Below are 22091 nucleotides of genomic sequence, written 5' to 3'. Positions count from 1 at the left end.
TTCTCGTCACTTTACGTTTTAAATTTTGTCCTTAATGTTTTGTTAGAAAAAAAATTACGGAGTACAACGTTAGTTATAATTAGAGATAAAGAATAAACAAAATTTACAAGTAGGGACGAATTCTAAGATTACACTATAATTTAAGAATAAAATATAATTTTTCTTTATGATTTATGAGTTATTACATAATAATAAAATTTACTTAATATATACCTACAGGTAATAACTTTAATATTTTCCTCGTCATCCAAATTAATTTATTACATAGTATCTTTCCTTCATTGCTTTTACAGCCCCTTTGATTTATAAAATAGATAATATAAGGTAAAAATTTATTATGTGAGTGGATAATAGTGATTGAATATTGAAAATAAAGCTAGCCCAACACAACAATAGCCCAAGGACAAATAATATATCTTTAATACAAGAATAATGTACTTTTAATATATAATAAAAACATACCTTATATTTATAGTTCACACAGCTATGTGGACCATGGTCCACACAATAATTTGCCTATGTCAAATCATTTGTGTTGAATTTTGAATGGGTCGTCCGTTTAGTATTGATCAGTGACATTTTCGATTGTTGTGGTCTTAACTACTGCCTTTAATATGTACTTAGTTGTCTTTTAGTAAAAGTATTTTAGTGTGTAGTTGTATTTGTATTTAATTTGATTAACGTCTCATTTTGTGTATATATATATATATATATATATATATATTTAGATTAACGTGTATCTCGTTTCATTTTATGTGTATCTAATTTAATTACCAGCTCGATCGTTTTATGTGTCTACTCCGATTAACGTAGATTGTAGTAGTCTCAATTTGGCTGCTCACATCTTCAAGCTCATGAACACAATTGACAAATTGAGAAGTGTTGTTAAAAGGAACACTAAGACCACATTTTGAAGTAAAAGGGAAATTGCACTTTTAGTGTACAATCTAACACATACTCGCTGGGGGTTGAGAGAAATCTGTTCTAGTTTAATTAAGCAGAAACCACAAGCTTTTTCTTGGTGTAATTTACAACACAGAGAGGGAAGTCTAAATCCTACATCTCTACTTGGAAGAAGAAGAGAAACAAACCCTACCTATAGCTATTCTAAGGAGAGGGCGACGAGGACGAGCAGTTCGATTTCTTGCTAAACTCCACAAAGCCCCGCAGCAGAGACAGAGACACTAAGCTAGTGGTTTTTGTTTTCTCTTATACTAACAACTACGCCATAATTTAGCCGATACCATCATCACTTGGCGTCTTCCGAGCCCATGGCTGAGCTGGGTTGGGCCTCGGTGCCAGTAGAGGGATTCACTTGATTGACTTGCTTGTTTCCACCGCTCGCATCACTTGGAGCGGAAGTCGGGGGAGGGCAAGCGCTGGTACCGCCTCCGAGAGTGGCCTCGTTGGGCACCGGGTGCATGCCGTTGTTAGCAGCGCCCCCGGGCCGCACGCCCATTTGCCCTTGCATCGCCTGATGCTGCTGCTGCTGTAGTTGCTGCTGTTCCTGCATTTGATGGTGCAGGGTACTGAACTGTAAGGGCATCTTTGGGGGGAAAATGCCCGGTTGTGGTGTTATCGCTGCGGCCTGAGGATGCTGCATATAAAACCCGCCCTGCTGCATTGCCGGATGGGGAGCCATCTGCAAGAGTTTGGCAAACGAATAAGCATACGGTTCGTAACTGATGAAACCGAGTTGTCGAGTTCATAGCTCACCTGGGGTGGCATCGTCGGGGCTTGCGGTTGGGCATCCGCAATTGCAGCCAAGTACATCAGATTCTTCTGAAGTTGAGCCTGATACCTACAAACTCCAACTCTTTAGAATTACAAAATCTCTAGACAATCTCCCGCGACTCTTGGGCAGGGGTTTTGGGGGCTTAGGATTAGTCTAGCGTAATTCGTAAATTAGGAAACCTAATGTATTAACCAAAAAAAAACAAAAAAAAAAATCTCTAGACAATCCCACATATTATCCAGCTAGAATTATCGAAGTATCACAATTAGAGCACGAGAGAGAGAGCACTACTTACTGGGCACATTCAGCGAGTTTCCCAAGGTTTTGATTTTCTAAAATTGCCAAGATCAGTTTCTTATTGTCATCCAGATACTGCAAATAAGAGCATATGCAAAGTTAACACAAGTGGAAAAACCCAATATGATCAATCCGGGATCTAACAATTTGAAGTGCCATGGGGCTGGAGTAAACTACTGAGTTTCAGATTTAGTCGGGGAAGATGCAACCAAGAGTGCATATACACAATTTCTCTAGTCATCAAAAAGACACAATAGAGAAGACATGTCAAAAATTGTTTGAATTGCATTTATAGCTAATAAAGCATTGAATATTTATTCAAAAATGGGAACTAAGGTCTAAGGTCACTGCAGACAACCACATTGGCTCATTCTTTTCATCTTCAAAACCGATTAAGTTGATTACAACGGTGTAAAAGTTTCTATTAGAATAGTTAAACACTTAAACTATTCCTAACTTGAGTTCAGAAAGGTTGCTTAAACGCAAGTTTAAGAATAGTAAAAGTATTACTAGTTCCTTTCGAGCGTAAATGAGTAACATGAGAGGTGGTCCAAGGTCACTTTTAGAAGGAAGCATCCCGTAAAATTCTTGACCTTACCACATAAGTGCCACTAAAGTAAGCTCAATCGTGTTTGTTCGGAACATGAACAATAAGATTCATTAAAAAGAATTCTATTAGAGACAAAATATTAATGAATCAGTAATTTAATGAACTCTCTAAGTGCCACAAAAGGCCAAATATCATAATTGTTGGACACAACACACGCAACTTGTTCTTCTCTTTTTCCCCCTTTTTACAATATTTTAAGGTATGATACTCCTGAAACATAAGGGATCAAATAAAACAACCTTAGCACTTCAGCAACCATTCATGTGACTAAATCCCCAAATTCATCAGCTTCTAATAATGTGATAGTCATTAGTCTTGAAATATAGAAAGTAGAAAACATAACTCTAGTTGTAACCTAGCCCATTAGTTAGGCTCATTATATTCTTATATAAGCATGTCTAGCCTTCTTGGTTTGTATGTAATCTAATGCAATCTATTATTATTATTATTATTAAAACATTTAAGGGAAAATTGCACTTTTGGTCCCTCAGTTGTTATTCATTATGCAATTGTCCTTTATTGTCAATTTCTAGAAATCCAGTTCCTCAAATTGTTCCAAAGGTTATCAATTTGGTCGGGTCCCTTGATTAACTTGTCGTTAAACTTCCATTTGTTTTAGGATTTTGCATGATTTTTTTTTCAAAAAAAAAATTCACATGCAACTTCCAAATTTCCTCTATAACCCTAAAAGGAACAGAAGTTTAATGACAGGTAACTTGAGAGCCAGATTGACAATGCTTGGAACAAAAGAGGGGCTAAATTTCTAAAATTGACAATAAGGCACAAAATTGCATATCGAGCAACAATTGAGGAGCCAAAAGTATGATTCTTCTCTCTAGTTTCTCACATATTTTGCTTCCATCTAACTGATGGGTGATGGCCTATTCCCCACTCATCAGACCTTTCAATCCCTCAATTCAACATAGCATTAGAACCTAGGACTATTTTTTAAAAATAAAAAACAGTAATTCTTCCAGCGAAGATAGTGCTTGGTGCGACAATTCTTGAGTTCCAACCTTTTCTAGTGGCTGCATGTAAACTACCACCACCATGCACTCCGAAACCTCATCGTGACCCTTCGCTAGAAAGCCCATTGCCAAAGCCTCCCTCACGAAATCGCCGTTATAGGCGGTCGACCGCCTAGGTGCCAACTAGGTCGCGGCGGACTAGGCAGCCTAGGCAGTCGTCTAGGCAGCCTAGGCGGGCATCTAGGCAGCCTAGGTGGGCGTCTAGGCCGCTAGTTAGCTATTTTTTCGTGTTTTTTTTTTTAAATAAATTGGTTATCTTGCTCAAATTGATGCCATTTTTAGTGAAATAACCTTAAATTGTTCAAATCGGTCACAAACCCAAAAAAATGTAATAAAAAAAATTCGAAATCAGGTACTCTAATATTAATAGTTTGTGAGTTGTAACTTTGTCTTGTGTTTTGATTCTTTAAATCTTTATACAATTTACAATTCCAGATGTTTTTAGGTTAATATTTAATATTTTAGTACTAACTATTAAAGTATTAAATAGTTTATAATTACTAAGTCTTATTTTTTTTTAAATCTATTAAATAAAAAATAAAAATAAAATAAAATAAAATAAAAAGGCGCCTAGCGATTTTTGCAACCTTGCATTTATAGTACATAAATAATGTTTCTTGGAGCTGATAGTGACAAATCTCATTGAGCTACCATCCTTATTTCTACTTCCAACATATGCTGCAGAGCTAAAATAATGCTCAAGCGCAAAAATGCATGTTCCAAACATGGAAATCATAGAGCAGAAACAACACCTTAATTAGTTCAAATCTACTTCTTTTCATTAGAGATTAAAAAATTTAAACATAAAAATAAAAAAATACAATCACATGCTAACACAAATTTAAAAAGAAAGAAATCAAGAAACTTGCACAGACATCCATCCCCTACAACACTTTGAAAAAAAATGCAAAAAACTTAAAGAGCTTTTTTGAAAAATAATAATAATAATAATAATAATAATGATTATAAAAATAGTGTTAACTATACATATGTAATACCTTTTGAATCTGCTCAGTGGTGATATTGGCGGGTGGAAAAGAATGCATGACTGGGATCATTGGTGGTGGTTGCTGCATCCCTTTTTTGCTGCTTAAACCCTCACTCTAATTATCAACCTTGAAAGTGCCTCCAAATTCAAGAAGCCTACTTCTGAGTTCTGAAAAAATCCAGCTTAAAAAAAATTACTGATATGAAAAAGATTTGAACTTTGGGGTGGAAGAAAGATGGGTAAATTGTTAAAGGGATAAGAATAAAAACAAAGAGTTCTGACAATGGGTACTGCCCTACTGGGTAGTGGGTTAGGTGGAACTTCACTTTTTTTGTTTTTGGAGGTTTGGGGAGAGAGTTTTGGAAGCAAAGAATTTTTAGGTAAAATGGCAAATTTAGTTCCTTTTTTTTACAGTTACAGTTTTACCTTGGCGGGACCAAAACAAAAAAGTACCACATACATGTGACTCATTTTGAAGGGCAAATCCGTCCGTCCCAACTCCTAGGACAAACAAAAGGGTTCTCAGTTTTCACCAAAAAAATTCTTTTTTCTTAATACAAAATGAATTAAGAAAACCTGAAACCTGTGCACAATTCAGTACTAAGCTGATTATCTGAATATCTGCAATATATTTTGTCCAAGAACCTTGAAATTTGACAGAAATTTATGAACTTTTGCCCAAACTCACCTCAAATCAACAAAAATCACACCCGTTTCCTAAAACCCTAACCCATATAAAAAGCCCTCATCTTGGCACCACAATCAGCCAACGAAGACAAAGCAGATGTTCAGTAAGATCAACTGACATGAAATGACTTAAAAACAGTAGAAAACAGACAGAAAACAGAGATTACTCACAGATAAACTAAAAGAGATGAAGTTGCAATGCAAAAAGGGTTTACCTAAAACGGTAGATGATCCTTGTGAAGACGACTGTGAAGTAGTTTTGAAACTTGAAAGGGAATTTCTATGGAAGAGAAGAGAGAAACGGACAGAGCAAAGAGTGTAGAAAGTAGAGGAGATAGGGATTTTGCAGAGTGGGGTAAGGAGCAGGAGAACGCCGTGGGGTGCCCAGGAGCTGACTCATAATGGTCCCAAACTCCACTGCTTTCTAGTCTAGTTTATAGATGGTAAAAATGGATTCTGAATTCATTGTATCAAATTTTACTGATTCAGTAATTTTTTTATAGATCAAATTTTAAATCTAAGTAACACTTAACTCTCTTGTTTATTTGATTCTGCTTTTGATTTGCTTTTAAGTGATGTTAGAGACTTTTTACGTAGATTTTTCAGTATGTTTATCTCTTTTATCAAACGATCAGCGAATAGGTCACTCACCTCTCCAAGTTTTGGTATGAAGCAATCTTAAATCTCTTGGTCAGCTGTCCCACCCTAGAGGTGCCTACAATCCAGTGAGGGAATTAGTCACAGTGTCTGACGGTAAAAACTCTAGCTACACCCAAAAAAAAAAAAGTTGCTCACCTAGTTACTAGAGAAGCTCTTTCCTTGTCTAATTGTAGAGAATGAACTGATCATCCTCCTTCCTTTCTTTGTAACGTTTTGTCTTCGGACCTTTATTAATGGGAGCTCGTTTATTTGTTTTCAAAAAAAGTAACACTCAACTCTACCTATGATCTATATTGTCACGTGCTCATGTTGCAACGTAGTACTTGTGGCTAGTGCGCTATATCACAATGAAATAATAAATGTGGGGTTTAGGCCTTTGGAGGTGAGAATTGCTTGATGGTTTTATCTTTTTTATTTTGCTGTGTGGGAGTGGGACTTGTGGCATTTCCATATCACTCTTTAGCAGACAAAGATGGCCCAAAGGGCTGAAGAAGTGATGAGGAAATACATTCAACACCACTATAAACATATCTCAATTACTCGTGTTTAGAGAGTACATTAAGTGACAAATTTTCTCGTTAAAAATTTATTTTTGTGTAAGAAGGGATTCAAGTTCATCAAAATTTCTAAAAGAGCGTTTTAAAAAATTTGCAGTGAAGATATTCTCAAAATATGAAGACTTCCATGTGCTCTCAGCGATTAAGAGGCATCTTTATTGCTTCCCCTAGGTCACCCCACCCTTATGAGGTTAAAAAATAATAATAATAAAAGATCTATAGCACTAAAAAGTCCCAAGACTGAAGGTACATACTACAACAAAACAAAGAGGAAACTAAGGTATGGACTTCACCTCATTCTTTGATTTAAGGGAAAGACATAGTTGATATATGTGCGGGATGAAGCATGTCTTGTAACATTAATTGGTAAAGAACCATAAGGCCATCCCTATTAAGGGGTTTTACATGTTATTTTAGGTATAATGGATGAGTTGGGGGGAAGATAAAATGGAGAGAGAAGAAAATCACACCTCCTGCAAATATGGAGTTTTTACAGACTATGTGAACCCCATCAGTATTAATGAGAGTTGCGCCTCACGCAGCGCCCAGGCGGGCGTGTTCACTACACGCGCCTGTCTGGGCGCATAATTATAATTTAATTTTTTTTTTTTAGTTTTTAGTTTTTTTTCCTTTTCTTTTTTTTCCTCACCTCTCACTTTCTCTTTTCTAGTCACACCTGCAAAATCTCCTCAAAAACTCATCACTATTGAGAAAGGCTTAAGAAAACTTAGAAAAGTAAATTAACTTAAATTATTTATATGGCTAAAAAAAAAAACTTAAATTATTTATAACTAAACAATTCAAATCAATAAAATTAATGATAGCTATCAGCCTATCACAAGGAGTGTTTTTTTTTCTTCACCTCATTCTTGACAAGACTTCTTTGTGCTCTTCATCCTGAGCACAACATAAATGTCTCCTGAACTGATTGGAACCTGCCACTTTATCCCTGGAAGTACAAACAGTTAAAATATGTCCATCTTGTTATGTTCCATTCCTTCCCCATGGTCAATAGACATGACCAAATTTGACTTGTTCATTTGATTATCGCTAACGGTGATAATCATTTTATTAAAATATTATTATGAAATGATTAATATATTCTTCAATAATTTAAAATTTTAATGTGCAATGTTAATTTTAATATAATATGTTAGTCGTGGATTAAATTATCACTTTACACATAATTAAAAGAAAAAATCTATAACATTACACATAATTAAAAGAAAAAACTGTATAAAGTAATAATTCATTGACTAAGTCTACAATATAAGTATAATTAATGAACTGAAATTTTTATTTTTCCTAATAATAATAATAATATCTATTATCCCATTTTAACTGTCTGGTTCGGTTAACGAAGCTTGACAGAAGTTATTTTTAATTTAATTTTTCATAATATTAAGTTTAGTATTAATATACAAAATTTATATATTTAGAAACTACACTAAAAATACTATTAAAGTATTTTTTTATGAAATAAAAAATACTATTAAAGTATTAAACACAAAAAAATCAAATTTAAAAATAAGTAAAAAAAATATAAAAAATAGATAAAGAAGAAATAGTTAGTTTGATCAATGAATAGTAATATCAAAAACTTATTACACATAATCCCATTTTTTTAGAACGAGTTGAAGGTATAGGCACTATTAGAGCAGAAGAAGCACTCAATTGGGGTTTATCCGGACCAATGCTACGAGCTTCGGGAATCGAATGGGATCTTCGTAAAATCGATCAGTATGAGTGTTACGACGAATTTGCTTGGGAGGTTCAATGGCAAAAAGAGGGGGATTCTTTAGCTCGTTATTTAGTAAGAATCGGCGAAATGGAAGAATCCATAAAAATGATTCAACAGGCCCTGGAAGGAATTCCGGGGGGGCCTTATGAGAATTTAGAAATCCGACGTTTTGATAGAGTAAAACATCCCCAATGGAATGATTTTGAATACCGATTCATTGCTAAAAAAACCTCTCCTATTTTTGAATTAGCGAAGCAAGAACTTTATGTGAGAGTCGAAGCTCCAAAGGGAGAATTGGGAATTTTTCTGATAGGAGATCAGAGCGTTTTTCCTTGGAGATGGAAAATTCGTCCACCGGGTTTGATCAATTTGCAAATTCTTCCTCAGGTGGTTTGAACGATTGAGCAATATTCAAGTACCTAAAAGAGCTAGCTATATCAGAGTCATTATGTTGGAGTTAAGTCGTATAGCTTCCCATTTGTTATGGCTCGGTCCATTTATGGCGGATATTGGGGCGCAGACTCCTTTCTTCTATATTTTTCGAGAAAGAGAGTTGATATATGACCTATTCGAAGCTGCCACCGGTATGCGAATGATGCATAATTTTTTTCGTATCGGGGGAGTAGCTGCTGATCTACCCCATGGCTGGATAGATAAATGTTTGGATTTTTGCAATTATTTTTTAACAGGGGTTGCTGAATATCAAAAACTTATTACACAGAATCCCATTTTTTTAGAACGAGTTGAAGGTATAGGCACTATTAGGGCAGAAGAAGCACTCAATTGGGGTTTATCCGGACCAATGCTACGAGCTTCGGGAATCGAATGGGATCTTCGTAAAATCGATCAGTATGAGTGTTACGACGAATTTGCTTGGGAGGTTCAATGGCAAAAAGAGGGGGATTCTTTAGCTCGTTATTTAGTAAGAATCGGCGAAATGGAAGAATCCATAAAAATGATTCAACAGGCCCTGGAAGGAATTCCGGGGGGGCCTTATGAGAATTTAGAAATCCGACGTTTTGATAGAGTAAAACATCCCCAATGGAATGATTTTGAATACCGATTCATTGCTAAAAAAACCTCTCCTATTTTTGAATTAGCGAAGCAAGAACTTTATGTGAGAGTCATAGAAATAGAACATATCTTATTATAAAATGAGATAGAGAGAATATTATTACTTTTGAAATAAAATTATTTTAAATTTATTAATGTATATAACTAAAAATAATTTTAAATAATCATAGAAATAGAACATATCTTTATTATATATATATATTTTTTAAAAATAAAAAACACTTATTACGTTATTAGTCATTGACAAACTGCACAATCAACTAACTAACACAACCCGCTATTAACGGATTGTGTTGGGCAAAATTTCATCATATATATGAAAAATAGCAAATGCTCTGTGACTTGGGCTGTTATTTTCAGAGGTTAACAACACCAAACAACGTATGATTCAAACAGGCATAGATTACCTTATTCAAGAAAATAAATTTATTTTAAAGAGATTATGAACCCTGCCTGGTTCGCCAGAGTTTGCAAACGCATTGCCACTTCCAAAATCAAATATTTATATTTATATTGATTGTTTTATCGTAGTAAAGTAAAGGGAAATTTTACATGGAAACTATACCTACCTAATTTCACTTGGCAAAATAAACTAACTAGTATAAAGACATGTGGCTGGGTAGAACATTAGAATAATAATTCATCAGGATCTCTGCACTTTGTACTGAATTATTTTTCACCTCATCTATCCATTCAGTTGGCTGTAAAAAAATTTAACTACTTGGCTAAGTTTGATTGACAACTCCTTAATCAATCATTCATCATCCTCGGATTCTGATTCGTCCTCTCTATTTGCTCCTTCAATTGCAGCACTTGCTTGCCTTTGTTCTGGGCGAGTGTTATCTGAAACAAATTCAATATTTGTTACTCCGTATTTATGCATTTATTTTGGAAGGGTGGAAGAGAGGTTGGGGATTAATGGGTGTGACACATATCCGATTCAACGTGCAAGGTTGAATATGAGCATAAGGCTTCCAAGGTTTCCTCACCTTTACCAGGCGCTAAAATCTTCATTAGAATTGTCTTCACAAACACGAATTCCTCCTGATATTGACTGACCAACCTAGACTGAAAACCAGAAACATAACGGGTCATCCAAGGTTGCAAATGTAAGTCTAATCAAGTCATTCAAATGTCGAACAGGGTTGGTTTTTAATATGTAAAAAGAGAAATATTCAAAACATTAGGAGAAAGACAAGTGTTCTGAGTTTGCTAAATATGGACCGACCATGCAACATACATATCATAAAAGGATCAAAATGTGTAAATCTTTACCATTTCCCCATATAAAAATCCAACAATTTGGTCAAGCCTAGCCTGATGCTCCAATAGGAAAGGCCGAAGATGATTCATATACACTTGCTTTGCACCCTGCCATACGTAAATTTCCTAAGCAACTTCTACAAGTTTCAAGTGGCTTCACATAGTAACACACAACAACCAAAAAAAAAAAAAAGAGAAAAAAAAAAAAAAGAGCATTGACCTTGACTTACATTAATAGATGGAAGTTGAAGCCAAACAAGAAATGCAAACTTGGTATAATAGTATAGTGGAAACCTGATTATATTGAAAACAAGTTGTCCACATATTAAGGTTGGATTGTCAGAAAACTGAAATTTCTAATTACTAATTCATAGAATAGTAAATATAATGGCTTAAGGGACAGGAAAACAGGATATAACATGTACCAGTGAAGAAGCTTATCCGTGAACAATTCTACCATACTAAAAGATCCATAAGCTGCAAGCAAAATGAACAGTCTTCTTCAGTTCTAAGAGATATACACAAGAAAGAACACTCTACAAACTGCATAGTAAAATTGTCAAAACACTGCAGGTAACAACTGCTCGTGAATTAGTCTAGATTCACTAGACAGTAACTATATAATTGTTTCTGCTCCCTTTCATCGCTTAAACTGTGGTAACATGAAAATCATAGATGAAAATAACACCCCCCCCCCCCCCCAAACCCACCCCCCCAAAAAAAAACCAGAGTATAATGGGAGGGGAAAACTGCTGCTAGATACAGATGTTAATAAAGCAACAAACTATAGCCATAAAAATAAATAAATGAAAAAATAACCAACACCAGCAACATAATTTTGTAACCCACTAACAAAATTCATCAAGAAGATTGAACAACACCACCAACCTGCCCAGTACATGAGCCATTTTTTTTGCTCCTCTTGATCCCTTCGTTCAATTGCACTAAATGTAGAATAAACAGGTAAAACAACACCTACAGAACAGCTGCAGAAACCACACATTGGTGAAGCCTCGTAAATAAGAGTTTCCTAATCTTCAATGCAGGAAAGGAATATTCTAATTCTAGCAATTAGAATTACATAGATAATTTCTTTGCTCTACATAAAACAGAGATAATATGTAAAAGCTCACCATGCTGTTCGAACAACAATGTTAGAACCAAGTGGACTAAGAAGCAACCGCAACCCAACCTGAACAAGTTAGATTCACATTACTAAAACTAAGAACTTATACATAAAGAAATGGTGTTTAAGGAACTATAAGGATCTCATTTCTTACAAGAGCAGTAGAGCACCAACCACATCTGAATGATAAATACCAGCCTTTTACTAAATACAAACAAATTAAAAAGAAAACAAACCATAACCACCATTTATGTGGGTCTGAATGCACAAGGCCAAACTTAAAGTTTGCTTCATAAATCACATATCACCATCATTTTTGTTAAATGACCTTTTATTCAAATCTTTCAGCTAAATTTCATAAAGTCAATTGTCAGGCAAAACACCTCCCAAGCTCCCACAGTTCCACCATAAGGTAGGAAATAGTATTTTGGACTATGTTACACTCACCATCAATGTCTCATGTATTATCAAGCCCTAATTTCTAAAGTAATTTCAAATCATACCATAACATATACATAGTATCATATATAATTCTTGATGCAGAGAGAGTGATAATTTTGTGACATTTTGGTGCATGTGGTGCCCCACTGGGAAAAGTGGCACCAGAATTCATCCGACAACAACATTGCTTATTGTTATACTTCATTAACATTATAAATGTAATATCACATTTCATTTAACTGTGATTGTTCTAGACATGGCAACCAAAATGTGTAGTTATCGGAAAAACATTGAATTAAATAAAACAATATGTTCTACGAAACTGAAATGGAGTGAATATACTCTCATTCAATCATTGATAATATCAAGAAGATAGAAATGAAAATAAGAAATTATAGGAATTCATTGGTCATAACAAATTGCAATTAATTAGGTATTATATTAGACTTTAATGAGAAGAATAATCAAATCCCAATTGTCAAATGAAGTCTTGTAAATTCAACCAAATTGAAGAAGTAATCAATCTATTTATCCAAGTATTTATAAATTACACTTCTTATATCTAATAATGGATTGATATTTCCTAACAAGGATGACTCTGCAATTAAAGTGCGGGTAGCTAAACTTTTGAATGCATGGCCCAATTATCCGCATATTTCACCAAAAACTAGAGCATCTCATGCTTGCGATATGATAGTAGACTCAAATTCATCAGGATTTTCTCTGGTTATTCGGTTATTCAATTACAAGCTTCATGTTACGAATATCCGTAAACAATTTCAATCGACACTAAAATAAAGATTTGAAAACAACCAAAGATGAAATCAACTCCAGCAATTGAGATGGTCTGAAATCATCCCCACATATTGAGAAACGCATAAGATTAAGTCTACTCGGCTTACAAAAATTTATGTATACACTATATAGACATGGATAGGATTAAGAGATTTGATACCTCCATGTAGAAACAGTATCAAAGATTCTTCTCTATGATCTTTAGGCAAGTGTGGTCATCATCTGTGACAACTTGAAGCCAATAACATATTAACATCCTTCATGATAAGTTGAGAGATATGGTAGCAAGAGAAATGAAGAATAATTAGGGGCCTTAGGGCTTGTTCATCACTTTATTGTTAGTATTACAGAATACGGAGTATTATTTCTAGTTTCACAGCAAGCAAAATTACTAATCCACCCTCATAAAAGTGATAAAACACACTAGAAGGATCCCGATTCCCAAATTATATTTCATTCTTTAACAAGCCATCTTGAAAGTATAACTCCATGTTCAAAAACTCAAAAACGTTACATAAATTCAGATTTATTTGCCATTTAAATTGCATCTACAACCTTCTTGTTCTTCACAACCAGTAGCTAAATAGTACAGAATACTCCTTTGCACTTTTAATGATGGAACAAATTACAAAGTAAGCTAAAACTTGAAATTGATTAGCATGTGAGAACCATGACATCAAATAAAGCAGATGATTACAGAGCCAAAGTCCTCTGATTGCAAAATGGCTGAGTTGAAGAAAACAAATTGCTAGTAACACACTTCTACAATGTAAATACTCCCAAGTAAATCCAGTTAAGACTTATTCCCAGTTTATCCATATACTTCTCTTAGCGCCATATGTTCTCCTAAAAATGGAGATAAACATTTCATATTTCATAATATTAATTTTAGTGCCAACTCTATAAACAATTACTACTACAGCTTAGGTTTAAATTGCAAAATGAGGATATTCTTCAGTCCTAGCGACAACAAGCCATAACACATTAACACCCTATCAGAATGAAATATGTTTCTACTGCAAAGAAGTATTTTCACAAAAGGCCACGAAGCAATCCAAAGATACAGTACTTCTTTTACAATCCAAAGAGTATAATTTAATTAAATAAGCAATTTGAAGTGAAGGGCATGAAGTAATCCAAAGATATAGTACTTCTTTTGCAATCCAAAGGGTATAATTTAATTAAATAAGCAATTTGAAGCAAAACAAAGATACAAAACACCATTCGCAATCCAAAGGGTATAATTTAATTAAATAAACAATTTGTAACTTCATTCTTTCGCAATCCAAATATGAATTAAAGTGAAACACCATAGCAATTTTAGCTTCGATTTTGGCAATTAAATAAGCAAATCGCTATATTCTCACAAAAGGGCAAGAAGGCAATGTAATCGAAATTTATAGAAATCAACAAAATTTATAATATTTATCTATTAGGTGTTTAATTTGAAAAACATACATCAATTTTAGCTCCGATTTAAAGAAAGAGAAATAAGTTCCGATTTGAACAAGGAGAAAACGACGAACCTGTGAAGACGTCAAGCGATTGATTGAATCGACGAGGTGCAGAAGAGGAAACTCCAGCAGCAGATAGAGACTTGTCAGGCAAGAAACATAATCACTAAATATAGAGATCTCTATAGTGGTTAAGTCCAAATCTACTTAGATTTTAGCTTATTACGGAGTATATTCTATAACAAAAAATATATAATAAAAATGTGTACAAATATCATGCATAAAAATTAAAAAATATATATAATTCAAAATTTAATTTAAAAATGATATTTTTCATGCATATTCAAAAACAAAATTATTTATCAATATTTCAATGGCAATCACTTCTAAATTTTTAATTTTAATTACAATTAAGACTAGTTTATAAATTTTAAAAATATAATTATCAAGTATAAAAATAAAATATTGTATAAAAAATATTTTTTTAAAAAAGGAAATTGAGCCCAAAAATTGGGGTATTGTGCCGTCCTGATTACACATGGTCAAGACCGACCTAGCATAGCAGCACAAGCAGTCAAGCACTGACTACACGGCTTAAAAAACAAAACGAAAGGACAACAAAGCTGAGCAAGGCGCAATTAGAGACTATTTTTCTTTTCTTTTTAACTTTTGTTGCAAAAGGAAAATATACATTTAACATAAATTTTACTTTTGTATATAAATTATACAAAAGATAAATTATATTACAAAGATTATGCTACAAATTCAATAAAAAGAATACTGACAAAAACTAAACTCTTAACCTTCAATTACAAAATATCATTCTACCTATATGACCATCCCTTTGATCAGTTGATGGCATTGAGGAGGCGTTTTATTTTAAGGCAGATGTGGTTTAAAGCAGCACTTGCCTGCAGCTAGCTAAAAATTAGTGTGTCACCATCTAAGCATAGAGCTGGTGAGTTATTATTCTGAAATTTCCGTCCAATCCCTCCCTAGCTCGATTTGCCTGCAAACTCACTTGTTCTTCTTCCCACCAGCAAGAATACGTTGAATCTGAAGGCCTCGACTGAAGGCTTGGTTGAAAAGCAACCTGGTCTGGAACTCCGACACAAATGGGAACCATGCCAGAACAGCCACGGGGGTAAAGATAAGCAACCCCATTATGTACTCGTACCCTCTTCCCAATGCCTTCACAGATCCCCACATTCCCACGCCCTTCACCAGTGGCTTGCATGCTTGTGCAATCTGCACGCACCACATATATGTCCATTACATATGTTTTTGTTATACATAAAGCACAATAATGAAACTAAGGATATACTACTCCCTAGCTACATCACTACAAATTGAAATCAACTCTCATATGGTGATGTTCCTCAGAATCACCATCCTTTCATGAGAACTAATCTTATCTATAAATCTAATATTAGACTACATCTTCCCGTGAGTTTCGTGAAACCATTCATAAATGCACACAAGCTACTACACGAATGCACAAACTAATTGTGTACAATTCGCCTAGCATGAATGCACACAATCTGCCCTGTGTGCATTCATGTAGTAGCTTGTATGCGTTTATGAAGGGCCTCACGAGACTCACAGGAACAGGTGAATACACTTGAATATTAGCTTAAATTGAGATCATATGAAAACTATCTCTTCTATGCGAATGTACGAACTACCTATTCTGCATCTTGTAATGATTGATTATGCATCTATTTGCAATTACAATAATGCATATTGTAATGCTGATTTTGCATTTCTATTATAATTGTGCATGGAGGTAATTTTCATATGATCTTGCTCCTATATATTGTTAAACTGATGGATGATGTAAAAATATCCGAAACTTTGAGCATAAATATATTGTAAAGTATATATGCACCTACCTGTAGAATAGCCCATCCTGTTGGCAGGAAAGCCAGTAAGCAGGCAAAAATATCTCCCACAGTGAGACTCAAGAATGTGAAGAAGATGACTAGGGTTACTATGAACCCAATGAAAAGGAACAACTTGAGAAGCCTGAACATTAGCTGGAAGTCTGCACTGAACCTCTTCCTGCCCAACGACACAACCTGCACATAAACCACAATGCACCACCTTAACTTAACCATTCAGATACACATAATATGGACCTTGAGCTCTACTAGGTACTAACCTTTAATATGATGATGACTGCAACAATAACTAGCCAAGACAGACAATAGACCTGTAATAACATAGGAAAGGAACATTAAAATGTGATTCATGAGTTGTTAGCAGAAATTAAGAAATCAGTTGATGTTGGCTGGGTGTCTAAATTATTGAACAGGAAAAGGATAAACAACACAGCTACTGCATGATATGGATGGTCAGTAATCTAACATAAGTCAACTGAGAAGGCAGAACAAAATTAAATGTACTTACCAAGATGCTCTTATTGTTGTTGGCAACATGTAGCTGATAAACAATGCCATACTGGTAAATTAAGAAGCGGAAGGAAAGCAGAACTTCACAGATACATCCTAATACTCCAGTGTACTGGAGATGCTCTTGTTCCTCCTCCCACCATGACTCCCAACTTTTGTTTGCAGGAACACCAATTCCACCTCGGTTACTAATCCACTTACTCCAGTCATCCCAGTCGTCCACTATCTTTTGCCATTCAAATCCCGAAGGATTGAAAAGGAAAGGTGCAAACAGTAACGAAACTACCAAAAACCACATTGAAAAAGAGAGGAACAAGAAAGCTACAGAATCTGGAGCTGCTTTGCCATACATTTGATAAACTATGAGTAAAATCATTATTTCCAAACCTTTAGTGAAATGGCTCCTTGAATACATTCTGTAGTTTTCAGCAAATTTCTCATGTCGCACCACAAAACCACGCCCAGTTGCTCTGTATTTAGCTCCACCATGTAAAACAGTCCGACCAAAATAATGAAGCTTTGTTCCCAGAGAAAAGGTGAAGAATACAGCTGCTAGTTGAAGCTGCATAATGATCATATCACCTAGAGCAGTTCTAAACCCTCTTTCTAGTCCAATCTCCATAATCATGGGCAAAGCCATCAATAGACCAAGCTGAACAATAGACTGTGAAGCCATGGCGGCCTTAAGAGCATCGTCCCCCTTAGATCTTGCAAATTTCACTATTGCCTTTTCCATTCCACTCAATGAAAGATACAGTTTTCCATACAAAAATGCATATACTGTAAGGACCACAACCTGCATCATAAACAACACAGTCATATCATTAGCAAAACAAAATATAAAAGAAGTTTGAAGAATTATAATTTCCAAATTTCAAGCAATCTACTATTCAAATGAAATGTAACTGGAGATTCCAATCTGTACAACTGTATCAGGTAATCTATATGAGCAGTATCCTGCAATCATAACTATTCCTGTTCTTTTATTAAAAAGGCTATGGATATAATAACTTTAGTGATCTATTAGATACTTGATTCCTAATTTTCTCATTATTGTCTCTTTCCAACTTCACTGTGGATTACAAATGGTAAAACATATAGCAAATGTACCCTTCACTTGTAAAGCTATGATTCAAATGAATGTGTTCAAATATAGAAAGTAGAAACTGTAGTGTAGCCCTAGTTGTAACATAGCACATTATACTCCTATATAAGCATATATCTCCCTAAGAATGTACACAACAAAATATTAGTACTATTATTGATATAAATCTTTTCTAGTTTCTCATATGTTGAGTTTCCACCTAACTGGTAGAGTGGCAGGCAGTGGCTATTCGCCATTCTTGAGATCTTTCAAATCCCTCAATTTCAACAGAACGGATGAATGATAAATGTAGTTTCAAAAGAAGCAACAGATCTACTAATAGCAACTTGTAAATGCTACACAGAAACAAGCCTTAGTTTCATTGTGAGCCACTTTTTCCAATCACAGTAGAAATTTCACTCCAAATCAGCCAAGTTAATAAAGGTAGCAGTACCAATGATTAATGAAAAGCAATATAATTACCATTGAACTGACATAAAAGCCAATGGTTGTGAAATAGCAAGATAGCATTCGGAAAAAGTCAAAACGATGTCCTAATCTGTAGATATCACGGCTGAGTGTCTGCTCCCCATTACCACATGCAACTTTTGCCTCAAAAAGAGAGATTTGGTTAAGACCAACATCTCGTCCCTTTCCCACTTGGATATATTCGTGGTGGGTAACATTTCCACGCCTCAATGTTGAGTTAAAACCTATTAAGTTAAACATGTTAATGAGAAATTTCTGAAGTTTTGTATGAACAAGAGAACTAAATTTAAGACACTACCTGCAAATATGTCCTCACTAAGATTGATGCCCCTAGAAGATTTACTGATGCCACCACGGGTAATATGGAAAATTCTGTCGAAGACATCTGGATGTCCATAGTGGAACCGAACCCTGAATCCAACAAATAAAGAACAGTTAACACTAAACATTTAGCTCTAAGTCGTGACAATCTTTTCTGATAAAAATCTTACCAAAGGCAGATCATCAAATTATCCTTTTAACAAATAAATTTTGGTTTTCCCTAATCAAAAGTAAATTCAAGCCCATAGATACGTTAGATGTGTACAAGGTAGAGAGCATAACAACAAAACAAGGGCATTGCTAGATGGACAAGATGGTCAAAGTGGACCGAACAAGTTCTGATACCATGATATAATAATGGGCATGAGTCAAACCACAATTGAATTCAATCAATTAGCTAGTCTAATCCATGACCTTATAAACTCATATGTTTCTCTCTTATTTTTCAATGTGGGCTCTTAACATTATTTAAGAAAGAAATTATATCCATGTATAAGACAGTCACCTGGATATCACTTCAGTATACAAGATGCATGCTTTGATAATACAAGTAAATAGTTAAGTGGTTAAAGAAGAAGGAACATACTTCAAAGGCCTTGCAAGAACTCTCTGACCAATAGTAACAAAGCTCGTCTCTTGCATTGACATAAACCAAGCCAAAGAAGAAACACTGCAGTTCATGTGTTGATGGTTCATCAGATATAATTAAAATCGGATTGTATAGGTGTGACCCAAAGCTCAAGGGGGAAAATAAAAAATCTCCAACCTTCCAGTGAAAATATGCTCCCGGACACCCAAAATTGTAGGTGGCAGTACACCATGATTTTCATTGAACTCCTCAAGAAGGTTACGCATCTTAAAAGCTTCTTCCAAGTAATTATCCTACAAAAGGAAGAAACAATAACTATTTTACAACCTGACAACATCCTTCTAATGATATAAAAAAAATCAAGAGGATTGACAGATCACCTGATTCATGTCAATGGTTTGAAGGGCTTCACCGCGAGAAAAGACGATAGCATGATTCTGATTTTCTGGCTTTCCTTCTCCTATCTTTGCTGATCCTGGTAATTTTATTCTGTAGATTTCCTTCAATCAGAAATGACAGAAAAGAAAATCAGAAGCAGAATACAACAAATTAACAAATTAACTATCCTAGGACAAGAACAACCACTACCTGGTCAAAGTTATCAACAGCTTTTACCAAAACAGAATAATAAACCTTTTGAACTTTTCCACCAACCCTTTCTTCAACTTCATCAATATAAGCAACACGGAGAGATGGGTTGCTGTGACAAAGAAATTATGACGAAACAATCAACCACAGCCTTTGACTGAAATGTATTTGGAGAAGTTTACAGTTTATCACTCAGTAACGTACTTGACCAACAAGTTCAATATATCCGTTGCACGACGATCTCCACTTCTCTTCTGATTCCCATAGTTCTGGCATGTTGCAACATATGTGAATTTAATGTCAGCTACAGCCTCTAATTGTGCATGCAATGATCTCTGACTTTTCTTGTCTTCTTCAGATGAAGTTGTGACAGCTTTGTAGCCTTCAAGAATCTCTGTGCATTTAAAGATGACAATTAGAATGCAGAAAATTGGCCAAGAGGAAGTAACTGGAAATAGCTCTGGCTGCATTAAAATGTATGCCAAACATACTAAAGAAACATAGAACATCAGTGTTTACAGGAAATACATATCACATATTCACATCCTGTTTACATATTCTACATGCAAAAGTTGCCTGTGTAGGCTCCCACTTTCATCACTGCTTTGGGAGCATCCACAGTATATTAAAAAGCAGGGAAGAAAACAAGGATAGAATGAATAAATAAATGCTCTATATGAAATAGCTTTCTTCTTCTTCTTCTTCTTTTAATAAACAACAAACTTATATATTAGAAAATGTATGTTGGTATCACAAATTCTAACTGAAATAAGTGATTGATCCTTTACACTCAAAACCATTGATAGTAAGTTATAAGTTATAAGTATATACGAGTGCTAAAGCCAAATGCATAAAATATGTTCTGATAATGACATAGTGGCGAAGCTAAAACCCCTAGTCCTCTTCAAATTATGTTCATATACCTAGTTTCATATTTTGGTTGTTAATCTATGATAATTAAAACCCATTACTAGCCTAAATTATTTAATAAAATAACTCATAAAATATGGAGAATTCAAGTTCAAAGTGTTACCAATGCAGCAGGGAGCACATAACCATTTTTCTCCAATAGATATACTATAATGTAGTGTAAAAATGTTTAGAAGCTTGATTCTTTACACTGTTTACTAGTCCTTTTATTGTTTTTTTTTTTTTTTAAATGTCCTCAATCCTTTAAAATAATGATCTATTGATAACAATTCTTACCACTCTCTGAAGCCATGTCAAGAAAAGCTTGAAGCTTTAAAGCCCTTCTGTAGTACATCATCCCTCTAACTGAGAAAAGCCCAATATGTATTCGTAAAAAACAATGCAGTAAGAAATAATGAATATGAAAATAAACATGGAAGAAGTAATCAATGACTAACTAGTTCTGCAGAGAGTCTGTCCCCTTAAGGAAGCCCAATGGCGTAGCTGCAATATGTTTTCTTCATTCTCCCAGATCTCATGCTCCTTTTTACATCCAAGACGCTCCATGAAGTTATTCCATTCATCTATATCATAATGATTGCCAAGGAAACAACAGAAATCAAAGAAAAGAAATACTACTCTAAAAAGAAGATAATATAAGACAAGAAATGACAACCCTTATGCAATGACAAGTGAAACCTGGATAAATCTTTTGGAGGTAGTAAATAATTGATACACCATCTTCATTTTCCATCTCAAGGTCACTCTTGGAGTATAAAGTTTCCTCACTATAGTATGGAGTCATTACACTGCATAACAAATCCTATGATTAGAATTTGCAGCAGGATGTACAGTAATTCAATTGAGTAGTGTACTGCCAACATACTCAATTGGGATATCTGAGAACCATTGATTACTATGTAAAGACAAACTACTTAAGGTCACTATCTATAATAAGTTTGGATAATATGACAATATTCTGCCTTGTTTTATGATTATGGTTAAGTAGTAAATGACTCCTAACTATTCTGGACTGATTGCAAACTTTATTTCATCTCCAGAATACAGATATGACACAGGAGAAACAAATAACAAAAGAAGAAAGCTTGTGTTCATGACAGCCTTTATATGTTAAGGAAATTGGTGAGCTCTATAACAAATTAATCTGTGCTTTCTGCTTCCCATCCCGGTTCCTACCCAAGAAAATAAATAGAGGTGAGGGGGGGGGGGGGGGGGGGGGGGCC

The 22091-nt window shown here is 34.7% G+C and overlaps 3 protein-coding genes across 6 annotated transcripts in view; all 3 read right to left on the bottom strand.

Moving 5' to 3' along the window:
• Positions 1 to 885: 885 nt before the first annotated feature.
• LOC116024654 (GRF1-interacting factor 2-like) lies at positions 886 to 5725 on the bottom strand. 3 transcript variants are annotated; one of them, XM_031265605.1, is made up of 5 exons: positions 5561 to 5725; positions 4669 to 4826; positions 2031 to 2107; positions 1717 to 1801; positions 886 to 1642 (listed from the first exon to the last, which is right to left on the bottom strand). In XM_031265605.1, exons 2-5 carry the CDS (start codon positions 4744 to 4746, stop codon positions 1250 to 1252), a joined length of 633 nt encoding a protein of 210 aa, XP_031121465.1. In that variant the 5' UTR covers positions 4747 to 4826; positions 5561 to 5725; the 3' UTR covers positions 886 to 1249. The 3 variants fall into 3 exon arrangements, with proteins under 3 accessions (XP_031121465.1, XP_031121467.1, XP_031121466.1); XM_031265607.1 differs by lacking the exon at positions 5561 to 5725 and adding an exon at positions 5119 to 5141; XM_031265606.1 differs by lacking the exon at positions 5561 to 5725 and adding an exon at positions 5085 to 5108.
• A 4131-nt stretch (positions 5726 to 9856) lies between these two features.
• Positions 9857 to 14639, bottom strand: LOC116024602 (HVA22-like protein k). 2 transcript variants are annotated; one of them, XM_031265534.1, is made up of 9 exons: positions 14529 to 14639; positions 13163 to 13224; positions 11774 to 11832; positions 11529 to 11626; positions 11066 to 11117; positions 10871 to 10934; positions 10653 to 10748; positions 10367 to 10445; positions 9857 to 10220 (listed from the first exon to the last, which is right to left on the bottom strand). In XM_031265534.1, exons 2-9 carry the CDS (start codon positions 13166 to 13168, stop codon positions 10132 to 10134), a joined length of 543 nt encoding a protein of 180 aa, XP_031121394.1. In that variant the 5' UTR covers positions 13169 to 13224; positions 14529 to 14639; the 3' UTR covers positions 9857 to 10131. The 2 variants fall into 2 exon arrangements, with proteins under 2 accessions (XP_031121394.1, XP_031121395.1); XM_031265535.1 differs by having other exon boundaries at positions 13163 to 13233; positions 14529 to 14620.
• Positions 14640 to 15136: 497 nt separating this feature from the next.
• Positions 15137 to 22091, bottom strand: part of LOC116025662 (callose synthase 5-like) — a 20153-nt gene continuing 13198 nt past the window's right edge. The window contains exons 29-42 of the mRNA XM_031266980.1: positions 21547 to 21656; positions 21306 to 21431; positions 21145 to 21213; positions 20143 to 20332; positions 19939 to 20050; positions 19731 to 19850; positions 19528 to 19643; positions 19348 to 19431; positions 18739 to 18851; positions 18435 to 18664; positions 16866 to 17663; positions 16618 to 16668; positions 16349 to 16534; positions 15137 to 15704 (exon numbers count right to left, since the gene is read on the bottom strand). Coding sequence (XP_031122840.1) covers positions 15474 to 15704; positions 16349 to 16534; positions 16618 to 16668; positions 16866 to 17663; positions 18435 to 18664; positions 18739 to 18851; positions 19348 to 19431; positions 19528 to 19643; positions 19731 to 19850; positions 19939 to 20050; positions 20143 to 20332; positions 21145 to 21213; positions 21306 to 21431; positions 21547 to 21656 — 2536 coding nt within the window. The 3' untranslated portion in view covers positions 15137 to 15473. The remainder of the gene's footprint in view (positions 15705 to 16348; positions 16535 to 16617; positions 16669 to 16865; positions 17664 to 18434; positions 18665 to 18738; positions 18852 to 19347; positions 19432 to 19527; positions 19644 to 19730; positions 19851 to 19938; positions 20051 to 20142; positions 20333 to 21144; positions 21214 to 21305; positions 21432 to 21546; positions 21657 to 22091) is intronic.

This window comes from Ipomoea triloba, chromosome 7, assembly GCF_003576645.1.
Source record: "Ipomoea triloba cultivar NCNSP0323 chromosome 7, ASM357664v1".
Taxonomy (NCBI): Eukaryota; Viridiplantae; Streptophyta; class Magnoliopsida; order Solanales; family Convolvulaceae; genus Ipomoea; species Ipomoea triloba.
The sequence above is the reverse complement of the archived record's forward strand: the minus strand, read 5'-3'. Positions and strand labels throughout refer to the sequence as shown.

Bases quoted from the DNA above. Each gene is read 5' to 3' on its own strand.
- LOC116024602 (XM_031265534.1), bottom strand. The intron at 11,118-11,528 runs GTTGGTGGTGTT...TTTTGCTTGCAG, and splicing joins ATGGCTCATGTACTGGGCAG to CTTATGGATCTTTTAGTATG. The intron at 10,749-10,870 runs GTAAGTCAAGGT...TACGTATGGCAG, and splicing joins TTCAACTTCCATCTATTAAT to GGTGCAAAGCAAGTGTATAT.
- LOC116024654 (XM_031265605.1), bottom strand. From the start codon at position 4,746: ATGCAGCAACCACCACCAATGATCCCAGTCATGCATTCTTTTCCACCC. The intron at 2,108-4,668 runs GTATTACATATG...TCTTATTTGCAG, and splicing joins CCACTGAGCAGATTCAAAAG to TATCTGGATGACAATAAGAA. The intron at 1,802-2,030 runs GTAAGTAGTGCT...TGGAGTTTGTAG, and splicing joins AAACTCGCTGAATGTGCCCA to GTATCAGGCTCAACTTCAGA.